Source organism: Drosophila simulans, chromosome 2L, assembly GCF_016746395.2.
Source record: "Drosophila simulans strain w501 chromosome 2L, Prin_Dsim_3.1, whole genome shotgun sequence".
NCBI classification, from domain to species: domain Eukaryota; kingdom Metazoa; phylum Arthropoda; class Insecta; order Diptera; family Drosophilidae; genus Drosophila; species Drosophila simulans.
In genome coordinates this window covers 10,162,790-10,176,571 of record NC_052520.2, presented here as the reverse complement: position 1 = coordinate 10,176,571, position 13,782 = coordinate 10,162,790, and the positions used below count along the sequence as shown (strand labels likewise).

General features: G+C 37.1%; 6 protein-coding genes across 10 annotated transcripts; 2 read left to right on the top strand and 4 right to left on the bottom strand.

Moving 5' to 3' along the window:
• Positions 1-127: 127 nt before the first annotated feature.
• On the bottom strand, positions 128-1,211 carry LOC27209240 (probable transcriptional regulatory protein MYPU_6240). The gene is made up of 4 exons (XM_016184703.3): positions 706-1,211; positions 475-649; positions 320-415; positions 128-266 (listed from the first exon to the last, which is right to left on the bottom strand). Exons 1-4 carry the CDS (start codon positions 1,137-1,139, stop codon positions 156-158), a joined length of 816 nt encoding a protein of 271 aa, XP_016024453.1. The 5' UTR covers positions 1,140-1,211; the 3' UTR covers positions 128-155.
• A 169-nt stretch (positions 1,212-1,380) lies between these two features.
• LOC6731769 (probable trafficking protein particle complex subunit 13 homolog) lies at positions 1,381-3,264 on the bottom strand. Its single transcript, XM_002078868.4, has 5 exons — positions 3,102-3,264; positions 2,654-3,041; positions 2,256-2,568; positions 2,065-2,193; positions 1,381-2,009 (listed from the first exon to the last, which is right to left on the bottom strand). Exons 1-5 carry the CDS (start codon positions 3,142-3,144, stop codon positions 1,566-1,568), a joined length of 1,317 nt encoding a protein of 438 aa, XP_002078904.2. The 5' UTR covers positions 3,145-3,264; the 3' UTR covers positions 1,381-1,565.
• Positions 3,265-3,379: 115 nt separating this feature from the next.
• On the bottom strand, positions 3,380-4,636 carry LOC6731768 (MOB kinase activator-like 3). The gene is made up of 6 exons (XM_002078867.4): positions 4,378-4,636; positions 4,168-4,318; positions 3,989-4,112; positions 3,829-3,932; positions 3,640-3,755; positions 3,380-3,573 (listed from the first exon to the last, which is right to left on the bottom strand). Exons 1-6 carry the CDS (start codon positions 4,417-4,419, stop codon positions 3,448-3,450), a joined length of 663 nt encoding a protein of 220 aa, XP_002078903.1. The 5' UTR covers positions 4,420-4,636; the 3' UTR covers positions 3,380-3,447.
• Positions 4,637-4,818: 182 nt separating this feature from the next.
• On the bottom strand, positions 4,819-5,840 carry LOC6731767 (REPTOR-binding partner). 2 transcript variants are annotated; one of them, XM_016179906.2, is made up of 4 exons: positions 5,670-5,840; positions 5,300-5,381; positions 5,052-5,173; positions 4,819-4,990 (listed from the first exon to the last, which is right to left on the bottom strand). In XM_016179906.2, exons 1-4 carry the CDS (start codon positions 5,724-5,726, stop codon positions 4,898-4,900), a joined length of 354 nt encoding a protein of 117 aa, XP_016024452.1. In that variant the 5' UTR covers positions 5,727-5,840; the 3' UTR covers positions 4,819-4,897. The 2 variants fall into 2 exon arrangements, with proteins under 2 accessions (XP_016024452.1, XP_016024451.1); XM_016179905.3 differs by having other exon boundaries at positions 5,048-5,173; positions 5,670-5,839.
• Positions 5,841-6,336: 496 nt separating this feature from the next.
• LOC27206510 (RNA-binding protein Rsf1) lies at positions 6,337-7,486 on the top strand. The gene has a single exon (XM_016178506.3). The coding sequence runs from the start codon at positions 6,505-6,507 to the stop codon at positions 7,105-7,107; it is 603 nt and encodes a 200-aa protein (XP_016024450.1). The 5' UTR covers positions 6,337-6,504; the 3' UTR covers positions 7,108-7,486.
• A 1,348-nt stretch (positions 7,487-8,834) lies between these two features.
• On the top strand, positions 8,835-13,550 carry LOC6731765 (phosphatidylinositol 3,4,5-trisphosphate 3-phosphatase and dual-specificity protein phosphatase PTEN). 4 transcript variants are annotated; one of them, XM_016178507.3, is made up of 12 exons: positions 8,836-9,169; positions 9,327-9,656; positions 10,168-10,381; positions 10,444-10,616; positions 10,684-10,828; positions 10,945-11,132; positions 11,205-11,312; positions 11,445-11,607; positions 11,669-11,778; positions 11,849-12,064; positions 12,126-12,447; positions 13,362-13,550. In XM_016178507.3, the coding sequence occupies exons 3-12, from the start codon at positions 10,282-10,284 to the stop codon at positions 13,379-13,381; spliced, it is 1,545 nt and encodes a 514-aa protein (XP_016024446.1). In that variant the 5' UTR covers positions 8,836-9,169; positions 9,327-9,656; positions 10,168-10,281; the 3' UTR covers positions 13,382-13,550. The 4 variants fall into 4 exon arrangements, 3 of the variants coding, with proteins under 3 accessions (XP_016024447.1, XP_016024446.1, XP_016024448.1); XR_001599977.3 differs by adding an exon at positions 12,729-12,941 and having other exon boundaries at positions 8,837-9,656; XM_016178509.3 differs by having other exon boundaries at positions 8,836-9,656.
• The last annotated feature ends 232 nt before the right edge of the window (positions 13,551-13,782 follow it).

Genomic DNA, 13,782 nt, shown 5'->3' with positions numbered 1-13,782 from the left:
GCTTTAAAATTACAGAAACGTTTGGCGCTGAAACAGGAACACTGAAAATTGAACACTCTGTTACTTAACAGTGTATCTTAAGCAGTTAGAAAAATATTTTTTTTTTTTCAAATTTAAACTCAGTAAGTAATATATTCAACGTTTTATTTAACAAGTCATGTTTGTTCCACATTGTCATAGATATCCTCTAAGCCCGGGAGGTTTCTCAGTTTTTCTACAAACACATCATAAGCCTTTTGCTCTTCGGGTGATAATTGCACTACATTCTGAAAGAAAATACTATTTAAATAAAGGAAAATTGAATTAACGAATGATTTACCATTGGTGAAAATATGTGTTCACTGTTTTCCACGGTGTATCCAGCCTTTTCCAAGTTCCTACTTAAGCTAGTTAAAACCAATGGATTGCATAGGAACTGTATGATAATGCAGGAAAATTAATATTTATATAATATACATGAAAGCAATCACATACATTGACGGAGCCATCGGCATTGTCAACGACTTCGATCTCTTCGGCGCCCAACTCTATAGCATCATTGGTGGCTTTATCCTCCAAACTGGATTCATTTAGAAGTTTTGCAGTATCATAGCGCGTTTCAATCAATCCAAAGTCCTCAAACAGGTTTCCAACATCCATGAACTCGCCTCTAAAAACCTCATTAGTAAATTATATCCAACAAAATGATGCAATTTGAGATATTACCCGGCTTTTTTGATCATCGGTGTCGCATCCATTTTAACGCCAGAAAAGTTGTCGGTATAGAAAATGCATATGAGGTACACGTTTCTTTTGTACTTGATGTCGATCCGGTACTTCTTAAGTTGCACTTTGCTGGCCTTGAATTTGTTTAAGGTGTTTTGTATGGTGCCACTGGGCATGTTTTGCTTGAGGGCTCTTTCTATTTCCGTCCGCAAAAGGGAGTTAATTGCCGGATCCGCGGAGTTTCCCTCCTGAATGGCCATTCGAATTTGCCTCGAAATTTTTGCAAATAGCGCCGCTCGGGCCCCATCCTTCAGTGCTTTGGTGTGCTTGATATTGGCCCATTTGGAGTGGCCCGCCATTCCGCGAATCGGTTGCTGGGCTTGGAATACGCATTTTCCAAAATGCGTGGAAAATGTGCACACATTTCGTAACATTTTAAGATCTAGTGTTATGATCTAAAAAGTGGACTAGTGTTACCGGCGCAGCAGTTCGAAAAAATCCGTGTTACTACAAGAAATGTGGTCTAAATTTTCAATTATATTTGATTTAAATTAAATGGGGTATTTTTTGAATCTATTGTGAGTATGTTTTTTTATTTATTTAGTTTTTTTGTTATTTGCTAAGAAAAGCGAGATCTAACTATCTATTTACAAGAAAGTATATAAAATATGCAAATGAAATTTAGGATCAACCTTAAGGAACATTTCTTTAAGGTCATTCAGGAAATTTTCATTAAAAAAATTATCCCGCCGACTTTTCTTATTAAGGTATAGCGTTTTACACAGAATAACAACATAAATTATAAGATCTATTCCACATTAGCATAAAGGTAAAGTATACATTTTTGCATCTATTGAATTCTATACAACTTGTAGTTGAACTTGCTTTTGGGTCAAACAGCTTGCAGCACTTTCGTAACGAATTAACTTATTCTGATGAGTTGTGGTATCATTATCGTAATCCGAATTAACAACAAAAACATCGACGACGTTTTCAATGGTGAACTGCTCATTTTGGAGCGTGTTCGTCAATACCAAGGGTGTTATTTTCACGAGGCCCAATTTGGATGGACAGACGGACAATGGAAACTCGGCAGATTCGCCACTTTGCAGAAGATTCAGCATAAAATCAGCACAGCCCGTGTATTGACTATCAGGCGAAAACTTTGCAGCCAGTCGCACATTCAGTTTCATTGGATGCTCGGAGGTATTCGTCACGCGACAATTGAACGTGAATATCGTGCCGATTTTAATGGTGTTCTTCGCATCCAGTACTTCCAAGCGGAGCGTTTTGCATTCGAATGGCTGAAAAATTAGAATTTTATATGGGATATATTTTATTTACAATTTTTATAGCTACCAATCGCTGTAGCTGACTAGTTTGCAATCTGCCCTTCTCGCCAAGATTCGACCTCCAAACGATGTCCAGTTTTCCCACATTATTAAATTGCCGCAGGGTATCCACGTTCTTCGCTATATCTCCTTTGGGCTGCACGCAAGATACTAAATTGTATGAATTTGTTATAGATATAAGAGTTCAGTGCATTATACCTTGATGCAATAAAGAAACTGACAACTATTGTTGGGCTGCAGCATGTGCTTCACCGTGAATACGGATTCCCCATTTGGCAGCGTGTTCAGTGGTGTGACGGAGTAGTCCTCGGAGCCATCCAGCTCCACCTTTTCCAGGCAGAAGGGACTGGTGGTCACGTTTTGGATCTGTGCCTCCAAGTAGATTTCGTCGATTTCCGCATTGTAGAACTTGGTTTTCACATCGAGTGGCTTCAGCACTTGGAACTTGAAAAACTTTCTCAACGATTGAGCATAGCCCGCAGGAGTCGAGTAGTTCACTTCGCAGACGAGACTGAAAGGAATTCAGGACATATAATGATATTCTTAGATTATATGGACGAACGAGCTTGTTTTGCCAACTTTCCTGTGCTACTTACATGTGTGTTCCGATTTCCTTTACCTCGTATCGTATCACATCGTCAATGGTTCCACCCGGCGGCAATACCACTGGCGACTTGGCGTTCTCGTGCATGGATAGGTTGATGCGTGACGTGTTCGACTGGAGATCCGCCTTGACGGTGACGCATTCCACCGGATTCGGTGTGGTGTTGTGGACGCATATGTAGCTCGCGAATGTTTCGCCCAGGTAAATGCTGCCGAAGGACTGTGGCAGCAGTAGCACCTGGCCGGCCGCCAAGGTCTCCGCACAGGCACCGGACATTCCATCGCTCTCCTGGGAGTTGCTAAATCTCTGCACCAAATCCGTGGGCTCGCAGGTTACCACAGGTCCAAGGCCCACCAAAGTGGGCCGCATCAAGCGCATAACTAAGAAAACAGGAAATCATCAACACTTTGGCCATAATTTGCACTGCATCCGACATTTACCTTTCAGGGCCACCAAGTGCGAATCCGGTTCAACCATCTCCATTTTGTACAATACTCTAAAAAGTGCTTACTTTAACAAAATAAATCAGCAATTTAATTTACTTAGTGCGAAAAACTCTGTTTACATCGGTGCGACCAAATCTATTGAACTTTATTATACCAGCTTTTAACAGAGGAGTACCCCTAATATACCATTTTGATGAGAAAATAGTACCAACAAACAAAAATTTTGAAAAACTAAAATTATAATTTTATTTATTAAGAAAAGGACAGGAATCTTTGTGTTCGCTTATTTATTTTGTAATAAACAATACATATTTACATCACAATCTAGTACAAATTACTTTCAATCCTTATCCTTGCAAATTCTAGATGTCATTTCTTGTAAGGGTTCCAATTCCTTGGCCGAAATCATGTCAAATTCTTGCACAAAGTAGTAAAAATGTTTGTAGCAGGCATTCACGTGAGCTTCCTGAAAGCGGGGAAAACATTTCACAGTTTATTGAATCAATTAAAATAACTATTTAGTAATACGCACCGCTCCAATGCTCACAATCCGATCGAAGTGGTGAATATAGACGTGAACGAAAACACGAAAAAGACGGGTTAAAATTTTACGACATATTGCTAAGAAGTTTTTGGGAAAGGGAACATCTGAAAGAAGTTATAGTACACAATTAGGAAAGGGCGAAATTCTATGTATAAAGTAAAATATATTATTTCCTACCCGTGGACACTGGAAAAACAGCTTCGTTGTTAATTTGTGACTCAATCCAGTCCATTAAATGCTCAATGTACTTTTGGGCTGAGAGGGCGGTTGGCTTTTTGTATCTGAAATCGTAGCTACATTAGTTTAGGCTCGTCGGAATATCATTTCCTGGACTTACAGATCTCCATCGGCCCATAAGTACTCATATCTGGAGCCGCCAGACATCGTGGGACACGTAGTTTCGTTACAAAACTCAGAAACGGTTCCGTAGATCAAGTTTATGCGATTGAAGAAGTCCACAACTGAAATATACAACGTTAGGTATACTATATAAATTGTATAATTCATTTTTCTCACCGTGCACAGCTAGCCAGTCGTTGAGATTCTCCCCTTGCGGCAAACGCACCACTTGCCGCAGATTAATCCCGGATTGCAAACTGGCCTGGGCTTGCTTATGTAAGGAATACCTAATGGTTCCGGAGGCAAAGGGCTTCTTTGGCCTAAAGGTCTGAAAATGAGTTTGAAACTATATCAACTGCATATGGTTTTGTTATTGACCAAACATACCTTGCCCTTTTGGAAGAATTCTAAAAATCCATTTAAAGCCATAATATCTTGTTGGAGATTCTGTTGGTAGTGAGAATATTTTGGCACATATGTAAGCGCTGCTTACAGCACAAACGTTTGTCAATTGAATAACTATTAATGCTGTTTATAAATAATGTTTACATTTATTTAGTTCTTTAGAATATTCTGAATTTTTATGCCGATGGAGAGATGGGAGAAACCATTGATAGCTTTTTCACGACTAAGTTATCGAACCCTTTGATTAATCGTTCCACTTATCACTGTTCCAGCGTACCGATTGGAAAACACCCTTAAATAACAAATATTTAATTATTTCTTTTTTATCATAAAAATACTTTAATTTGGCTTTAATCACTATACAAACTAAACAATAAAAAGCTTTAAAATGCAATATTGAAAATAACAAAACATTCTGCAGGATTTTCGTAATAATATAAATAGTAACCGTCGTACATTTATTATAAAAGTAATTTTCTTAAGCTAAAAATTAAAATGTAGGTTATTCTTGTTTGAGGATTCCGAGTTCCTGAAGTAACTGGTCATTGTTGGTTGGAGTGTTGCTTTCGCTCAACTGGTTATTCCATTGAATTAACTGCAATAAAGATGAGAATAAATAAATTGGTTGGACGTGGCTTGATAAGTTATATACCGACGCGCTCCAGTTCCGTACGCAGAGCCACTACAGCCTTCTCCCGATCTGCCACCAGTTCCTCCAGGTACTGATAACGCAGCTTCTTGCGCGCCCGGCATTCCCTGGCACTTTGTCTGCTGCGTTCTGCAAGGGATAATACGCGTAATATAAAATGCCATAGTAAATAATATGTATGAGTGTTTGGGAATGTTGATACTATTAAAAGTAATACCGTTGTTTAAGTGTTATAAGTGCAAATATTGGTCTTACCTAGTTTGGCTTTGATGTCCAATTTTTCAGTAGACGTCTTTCTTCCTGGTTTTCGTCCCCTTTTTCCGCATTCTTTGCGCGTCTGCTTAAAAATATAATATTAAATATAAATATTTGTCGATATCCCACAACAATTTCCTCTCTTTATTCTTATTCGCAAAAAATTTAGTTCCGATAAGTCAAACTTAAAATCTTGTTTGAAAATTGGCGCTTTTGCATGATAAAAATCACAGATGTATTATATACACGCATACAGAGGATAGCTTATATACGTGTACATATATACAAGCAAAGCCTTACTGCGCATTAGAACAATTCACTTCATGTTTAAAGCAAAAAGAGTCATCTTTTATATTTTATAATAAATTACCGCTTGTGTCTCCTCTGTTATTGACATTTTGTTGCTCTGCATTTCCATATCAGCCATTATAACTCTCAAATAATTCAACAACTTTGCAACTCTTTGTTATTATGCGTCTTTCGTAAATACTCAAGGTAACAATAAACAAAACCACACACACAAAGATGCCTGTCGTAATATGTCTTAAATGAAACGATGGAATGGAACACATTAAGGGAACTATTAGAATTGTATATATCAGGATAAAAACTAAATAAAGATTAAATCGTAATACACTTCCTTATAATCACTTGTCTTTATATGATAATAGTCACAAATGTTAAATTATTAATTAATAAAATAATAATTAATAAATGCTAAATTAAATTATTCATTATTTTGGCTTTGCAGAGGATAGAAAATGGCTATATATTCTTACAAACTTTTTATATTCTACATCACATTATTTATTTATTTTACTAAAAATCATACAATTATTTTTAAAATTATATAAATTAAATCGACGTATTTCTACAATTCTTCAGATAACCCTGTTATATTTCGAAGTACATAGTATAAAAATAATTTAAAATGCAAGTCATTGGAGCAGTGGGAAGTCCCTTTTTTAAGGGGCTGTTAAACCATAAATACATCCCGACACACGTCCATTCTCAGCGTTCCAAATGCAAGGCTATTTTTGAAAATTAGCATTTTTGCAACGAGTTTAACCACCCTGGTCGAAAACTTGATATAGATACAAACGCTAAATTGTCCGGTGGTGATAACTTATTGATTATTTATTTTTCAAGGCAGCTATCCGATTTGCAGGATAACTCCGAAAACGAATCAGAAACAGTGAATCCAGATGTCCAGCATGGGTGATCAGCGCGGGACACGGGTGTATGTCGGCAATCTGACCGACAAAGTGAAAAAGGACGATCTGGAGGGGGAGTTCACAAAGTACGGCAAGCTGAATTCGGTGTGGATAGCCTTCAATCCGCCGGGCTTTGCGTTCGTCGAGTTCGAGCACCGCGACGACGCCGAAAAGGCGTGCGACATACTGAACGGATCCGAGCTGCTCGGCTCCCAGCTGCGCGTGGAGATCTCAAAGGGGCGGCCACGCCAGGGTAGGCGTGGCGGACCCATGGACAGGGGCGGACGACGCGGCGACTTTGGCCGGCACAGCATCACAAGCGGTGGTAGCGGCGGAGGCGGTTTCCGGCAACGCGGATCCAGCGGATCCTCAAGCCGGCACACGGAGCGGGGCTATAGCTCCGGCCGATCAGGTGCGAGCAGCTATAATGGCAGAGAGGGCGGCGGCAGCGGCTTCAATCGCCGCGAGGTTTACGGCGGTGGACGCGACAGCAGCCGCTACAGCAGCGGAAGCAGCGCCAGCTACGGACGCACTGGTGGTCAGTCGGCCGGACGCTTCAGGTCCCGCTCGCCGGTGGGAAACCATCGATTCTAATGACAACACCACTCATAGTTGCTTAAGGATTGCCTATGAGTAAAGATTAATAAATAATAACTTAAGCGCGACCGTAAAACCCAGACTCAAACATTTAAAATCGTAGCATTCGATCGTTTTCGATCGTCCAACAGATTCCCTCATCCCCCCACATCAAGAACAAAAAAAAAAATGATAAAAAACAAACAAAAAACTGATAGTCGTCGTCTCTTCATTATTTATTTAACGAATACCCATTAACATGACAATTGCAAGCACGTAAAATTTAAGTTATAACGTAGAAAACTAGTAAGGAAAATACGCTAAGACTCGAACAACGTCAAACCAAAATCTAGAAGTACGCAATTTTAATAAAGGAAATGCGCAACAGTTTCTCGTATACATACAAGCTATCGCAAACTAATTGGTCTAAAACATTAAAGAACTTTGAGAACTCGGAATTGTGTAGGTCTTCATTTTTACAGAACCTCTTATAACCATCGCAATAAATCCTACGAAATGAAGCAGTCAGCAGTCCGAAACTGGTAAGAAAGCGTTTTCGAAAATCTGCTTTGTTTTCTGGATCTCGAAAACACAAAAAGCAATAACCGACAATTGTTTACAAACAGATCATTGACTTTACGTTTTGGTAAGAAATATTGCATGTGTACTATCCATCGATCTAACTTTTTACCTATTAAGACAAATACTATACAAATCTATAACTTATTGTAGTTGGGTCGAAACGGCAAAAATCTAGCCAATGCTGCAAGCAACTATATTAAGCGCATCGGTTTTAATGTTTATGTTTTATTTCATTTAACTAAATTAACAGGTCAGTTGGAGTATCTCTTAACGCCACTTTCAGATTTATTAGATTGCTTAAAGTTCAAAACATAGCTAAGCAATACTTGAGATAACGACGATTAGTTAGCTAGCCCAAGGGGCTATTAAATATTTAAACGATGGACTGCAGAAACTTTTTAAACAAATAACAAGCGAGACAAATAAATGAGAAATTGGTTAACACGGCAAAACAGTTGTTTTTATTTCTTCGTCTTCGATCCTTTTTGCTTTAATAACATTTACTGATAATTGGCCTATTTTATGTTTTATTCAAGTTACGAATTACAGTGAACAGTTGAGAATTAAGTGGTTAGGAATTCATTTTGCGGAAACCAACTAGCCTTAAGATTCAAATTTAATTTTTAAATTGTTGAAAATTGTTCTAAATTTTAAAGTATTCAGATAGCAGGTCTGTTTTTAAAAGGAACCTTAAATTCCAATTCATATTTATGTCCAAAAATCGAATACCCATAAAAAACCTGTTGCACTTTTATCGATTGTAAATAAAAAAAGAGACTATTACATTAGTGGTATTACCCAACTTGATAGTTTTTAATAGAACTTTAATGGCTCGAACAAAAAATAAATAAATAAATAGATCTGAAAAATGTTTTCGTTTTGAAAAATCGCACACCAAAAATTGGGTTTTGCTAGAAATTTCATTTTTTAATAGCTGCTGTAAAATTTGTTTCGTGAGTAGAACTCGAGTAAAAGTTGTGTTGGTAGTCACGTTAATAGTATCAGCATTAAGTTATGTGTGTGTTTATTAAGATTAAAAAAAAATTGATTGACAATTACACATTGCGAGTTAAAACGTTTTAGAGCTGCACAGTTAAAAAATAAATAGTTCTATCGATGGCCCATCGATAGTTTTTGCATACACAATTTAATCGAGAGGGCACCACGCACGTCGATAGCACTGGATGTACATTTTCTCAAATCTTGTGGTGGTATCGCTCGCCGTAAACACCCTGTGGATCTCACGCTTGATAAATTAATAATACATTTAATAGAGCATGAGCGCTACTGTTTAAGTTTTACACATAATTGAAAAGTTTTATTTGAAATTTCGTGGCTTAGAGCAAAACATGTGATAGCTTTTTGAAATGCAGTAGCCAGAACCTGCTCGGTTGGAACATTTAGCTTATTGACTTAAACATACCCATATGCACATACATATGTATTAAACAGTGGGCACATATATTCGTGTGGTGCTGATAGTGTAAATGTGTAAAATGTCTGTGGAATTGTAAATATGTTTTTGTTTAAACAAATATGTACATAAATGCACAAAAATCGGTGCATATATGTGCACATGCCCATCATCCATATCTGCATATTTCTGTACATGCATATGTGCTCTAACTACAATACATACCACCATTCGCAAACAGTTTGTCAAAAAAGTGTGTCTACTCGGCGAGATAAAACAAAAAACAGTTGCCAAATCAGTCGCTATGTTAAGTAATTCGAAATTACTGCTCGGTGTTTCTAAAACGGATTTTGATTTTGATTTTCACCCCTCGAAAATCGCCCCCTCAGCCAACGAACCCATTTAATTGCTCGAATTCGTATCGAAATCGCCGTGCGTTGGGCTTCAATAAGAGAACTCTGTTCTGTTGGCCAGTTTAATTACAACCAGGACCATTTGACAACCAATCTGAATGTATTATGCCAAGCGGAAGATTGTTATATTGTTTATCTTTGATAATATGCCGATACATGTAAGTATGTTTCACGTGTGTGCCGCAAATGCCTGCCTGTGTGTTGTGTATGTATGTGCTTGTGCATGTGCGAGTGTGTGCGTGTGTGTGCATGTTTGTGCTAAGGATATTTGTGGATATATAAACCGAACTGAAGTTAACTCTTTACCTGTTCCTGGGAAAACAAGTAGGGAACTATTCCTAAAGAGAGTGCACCTCTGTATGTGTATGTACGTGCTTAAATATGTATCCAAGCAAGAACTGCAAACAGGAATATATCTTAGCGGAGTGAGAACTATAGTTTATATAGAACAAACTAAATGGATCGGGAGTAAACAAGCCCATTATTAGTTACATATATCCCTGTAGAATGACTTGCCACAGTATAATTAAGCAGTTCCTATTGACCATATTAGAAACCTGTCTAATTCTCAGTAGAAAACTAAGCTGAAACGAGTCAATACTTTTCTAACTTGCTTTGGAAAACATACAGATTAGTTAGATTTATTAATATGCTTTACATTCCTTTCAGAACGTACACTTTGCAATGGAGTAAATAGAAGACAAGCACATGTTCCCAAATACATTTGAATGGATGCAGCTAATCTAATTTAAAAAAAAAGACAAGTCTTTAAACCTTAAAAATATGGCCAACACTATTTCGTTAATGTCCAACGTGATACGCAATGTAGTGAGTAAAAAACGTATACGATACAAAGAAAAAGGATACAATTTGGATTTAACATGTAAGTCACTGAATCAGCCGCAATCTATGGAATACTAAATTAAATCATTTATTTACCCACAGACATTAATGATAACATAATTGCCATGGGCTATCCAGCACCGGATAAACTAGAGGGCCTATTCAGAAATCGTCTGGAAGATGTCTTCAAGCTATTGGAAGAGAATCATGCCCAGCATTATAAAGTCTATAACCTATGCTCGGAGCGTAGTTACGACGTTGATAAATTTCACGGGGTAATTTTGCTGAACCTTTTCTCATTGGCGGCGTAAAATATGTAAAATGTGCTATTTCGCATTGCAGAGAGTAGCTGTTTATCCGTTCGATGATCATAACCCTCCAACGATTGAGTTAATACAACGATTTTGCAGTGATGTTGATTTGTGGCTCAAGGAAGATTCGTCCAATGTCGTAGCCGTGCACTGTAAAGCTGGAAAAGGCAGAACCGGTAGGAAATGTGTCCAATATCTTGTGCGAAAGTTCATAAACATCATGGCACACTTATGATCTTCGTTGCATATTTGTAGGGCTACTAACTAATCCTGTTTTTTTTTTTCATTTCAGGTACCATGATCTGTGCATATTTAGTGTTCAGTGGACTTAAAAAATCCGCCGACGAGGCACTAGCGTGGTATGATGAGAAGCGTACAAAGGACCGAAAAGGTGTGACAATCCCATCTCAGCGTCGATATGTTCAGTATTTTTCCAAACTAGTTTGTTCAAGTGTTCCATATTCGAAAGTAAGCCTTAACGTGAGTATTTCGAGCAGCAGTGCCACAATCAGCGCAAAAACAAAATCTAAATATTCCATTTGTATATCTCAGGTATGTGAAATACGCTTCTCGGAGTCCAGTTGTGTGCAAAACTTAGGCACGGTAGAATGTTCAGTATCTGTATTACACGACTCAGCCACAGAAAATTCAAAGCCAGATGTAAGTATATATAGCTATAGCATTAATTGACTAAAAATGTGATATTTCACATGATTTCAGTGCACTAAAGTATTTATTTTTGAATATCTTTCTAACCAGCGGCAATATTCTTCTTTTTGTTTGTAATTGCAGATACTGAAAACCTTTGCGATTGATTTTCAAGAATCATTTGTTTTGACCATTAAACCATCATTACCAGTTTCCGGCGATGTAAAATTCAAACTCACACAAAAATCACCAGATAAAATCATTGGTCACTTTTGGCTAAACACGTATTTTGTGCGAAACTATTCACGTAAGTATACTTAATGTTGCACATGCATTAAATAAACGATTTAATTAAACATTCTCTTTAGCTTGCGAGTCCAATGGAACAGTTAACAAATATATACACACTTTAAGCAAATCGGAAATCGATGATGTACATAAAGACAGCGAACATAAAAGGTTTTCAGAGGAATTCAAGGTAGGATATTTCGAAGCATTTTAATAGATGCTGCGAAATTAACGAAGAAATGTGCTTGATTTCCTTTCAGATTTCAATCGTTTTCGAGGCAGAAAATTTTAGCAATGATGTTCAAGCTGAAGCGTCCGAAAAAGAGAGAAACGAAAATGTTTTAAATTTCGAAAGATCAGACTATGACAGTTTGTCGCCAAACTGCTATACCGAAAAGAAAGTCTTAACTGCGATCGTCAATGATAATACAGCGAAAAGTCAAACAATAGAAACGTTGGATCATAAGGATATAGTTGTAAGTGAAAACACGTTTTGCGCAGACCAATATGCTTAATCTATAAATCTAATATTCGTAGACTAAAATTCAATACGACACATCAACCAATTCAAAAAATACTTCGACTGCGTGCAAACGCAAACAGCCTAATAGCAAAACTCTTTTACCAAGCTTGAATGATTCCACAAAAGAGGAAATAAAACGAAATCATATATTTAATCAACCGTCCATTAAGAAAACTGATTTAATCAAATGGCAGAATAGTGAAGTTCATATCACCTCTGACACTCGAAGTATAAACGAAAATAAGAACATCAATTACAATTCATACATCACATGTAAACAATCCTCTCCAAAATTCAACTGTGGTACCGAAGATGGCGAGGAAGATTGGGAATCCGGTGAGTTTGCTGCACACACTATACTCTCAATGACCAGATCTCACTAAAATCTATCTGTTTTAATCGAGTAATACTGATGAACATTCGTTCTAATTTCACATTTATTTAATACTAAGAGTTTCGATTCAATTGATTTCTGGACCATTATCGGTTTGATTTTGTAATTAATTGTATTGTATGAGTATTGAAATTAAGATTTGTTAGATTTGTTAAAAGATATAGCCTTTATAGCATATGTCGTCCACACATTTATATTCTTATTGACTTATTGACTTCGCCAGAATAATCACCCGAGACGATTTAAAAGACTTCTGGCTGAACGATCTCTTAATTTTGATGTATAAAACGAAGCCACCAGAACTGGATTTATATGTCCCCAAGACTTTTACGAGTATACTAGCAGAGACAGGCTTACACAGATCCACTTCCTTTCACGGGGAACCGATCGATTACAGCTGCGCTCTGCACATCTGTTTAGAATTTAATGTACATAGGTGAGTGAGTGGGAGCCCCTGCCTGCGGCTCGAATGGTCAACTAACCGGCAATCCTTAATCAGTATCCGCATCGATTCTCATCACACATCTCTCACCGCTTCATAAGTATGTGACTCTGGGCACTGCCATTGTCCTCCTACTCAATTCATTTAACAAAACTAGCATCGAACTGTCGAACTTCGACTGATTCGTATAGTTATTTCACTGTTGCTGCTGTTGAAAACTCAATATATCTCATCAAGATCCCGAAGCAGAATGTGTCTTTTGTGTGTTTCATCATCATCAAAAGTCTTCTGCTTGTAATTCATTCATGCTATTTTGATATTTATCGTATTCTCGTTGAGTTTTAGTTAATAAATTCGTTAAGCTTGTTTAAGCAAAAACGAAACTAATAAATTAAAATTTTTCTTTATTTTCAGGTGAATCAACATACCTGTAATCAATGCTTATTACGGACTTATAATTCTTGGTGATTTAGCAAAGTAATTAAAATTGCTAAGTAATTGGCTAATCTATTCGAATTTGTAAATATACTGTATGATATTTATTTAAGTAGTTTTAACAATTATTTTAAATAAACTCATGTACATTTTGTATTGTAGATTTCATTCGAACTTTGGGTTTTTGTCTAAAGTAAGGGGGAGAAAATTGACGTTTTGAAAAAAACATTTTTCGACTCGAAAAGTGGATCTTTACTAAAAACTTTAAATAAGGCAGTAGCTAAGATCAATAAATAATAAGAGGTCCTTAAAATTTGTCAATTTTTGGATTTAGGATTTAGGATTCACGAAGGTAAGACAAAATAGCATTTCTTGATACAATCTGTGTCTGAATAAGTTT

What these genes read in the sequence shown, in the direction of transcription:
- LOC27206510 (XM_016178506.3), top strand. Translation starts at nt 6,505, where the DNA reads ATGTCCAGCATGGGTGATCAGCGCGGGACACGGGTGTATGTCGGCAAT.
- LOC6731767 (XM_016179906.2), bottom strand. Translation starts at nt 5,726, where the DNA reads ATGGCTGATATGGAAATGCAGAGCAACAAAATGTCAATAACAGAGGAG. An exon ending in TAACAGAGGAGACACAAGCG is followed by an intron (nt 5,382 to 5,669) that starts GTAATTTATTAT and finishes ATTTTTAAGCAG; the next exon opens with ACGCGCAAAGAATGCGGAAA. An exon ending in TGCGTACGGAACTGGAGCGC is followed by an intron (nt 4,991 to 5,051) that starts GTCGGTATATAA and finishes TCTTTATTGCAG; the next exon opens with TTAATTCAATGGAATAACCA.
- LOC6731765 (XM_016178507.3), top strand. Translation starts at nt 10,282, where the DNA reads ATGGCCAACACTATTTCGTTAATGTCCAACGTGATACGCAATGTAGTG. An exon ending in AGCTGGAAAAGGCAGAACCG is followed by an intron (nt 10,829 to 10,944) that starts GTAGGAAATGTG and finishes TTTTCATTTCAG; the next exon opens with GTACCATGATCTGTGCATAT. An exon ending in ATTCGAAAGTAAGCCTTAAC is followed by an intron (nt 11,133 to 11,204) that starts GTGAGTATTTCG and finishes TGTATATCTCAG; the next exon opens with GTATGTGAAATACGCTTCTC.
- LOC27209240 (XM_016184703.3), bottom strand. Translation starts at nt 1,139, where the DNA reads ATGTTACGAAATGTGTGCACATTTTCCACGCATTTTGGAAAATGCGTA. An exon ending in CCGATGATCAAAAAAGCCGG is followed by an intron (nt 650 to 705) that starts GTAATATCTCAA and finishes TGAGGTTTTTAG; the next exon opens with AGGCGAGTTCATGGATGTTG. An exon ending in AACACATATTTTCACCAATG is followed by an intron (nt 267 to 319) that starts GTAAATCATTCG and finishes ATTTTCTTTCAG; the next exon opens with AATGTAGTGCAATTATCACC.
- LOC6731768 (XM_002078867.4), bottom strand. Translation starts at nt 4,419, where the DNA reads ATGGCTTTAAATGGATTTTTAGAATTCTTCCAAAAGGGCAAG. An exon ending in CGACTGGCTAGCTGTGCACG is followed by an intron (nt 4,113 to 4,167) that starts GTGAGAAAAATG and finishes TGTATATTTCAG; the next exon opens with TTGTGGACTTCTTCAATCGC. An exon ending in TGTTTTTCCAGTGTCCACGG is followed by an intron (nt 3,756 to 3,828) that starts GTAGGAAATAAT and finishes AACTTCTTTCAG; the next exon opens with ATGTTCCCTTTCCCAAAAAC.
- LOC6731769 (XM_002078868.4), bottom strand. Translation starts at nt 3,144, where the DNA reads ATGGAGATGGTTGAACCGGATTCGCACTTGGTGGCCCTGAAAG. An exon ending in GCACTTGGTGGCCCTGAAAG is followed by an intron (nt 3,042 to 3,101) that starts GTAAATGTCGGA and finishes CTGTTTTCTTAG; the next exon opens with TTATGCGCTTGATGCGGCCC. An exon ending in AAGGAAATCGGAACACACAT is followed by an intron (nt 2,569 to 2,653) that starts GTAAGTAGCACA and finishes AATTCCTTTCAG; the next exon opens with TCTCGTCTGCGAAGTGAACT.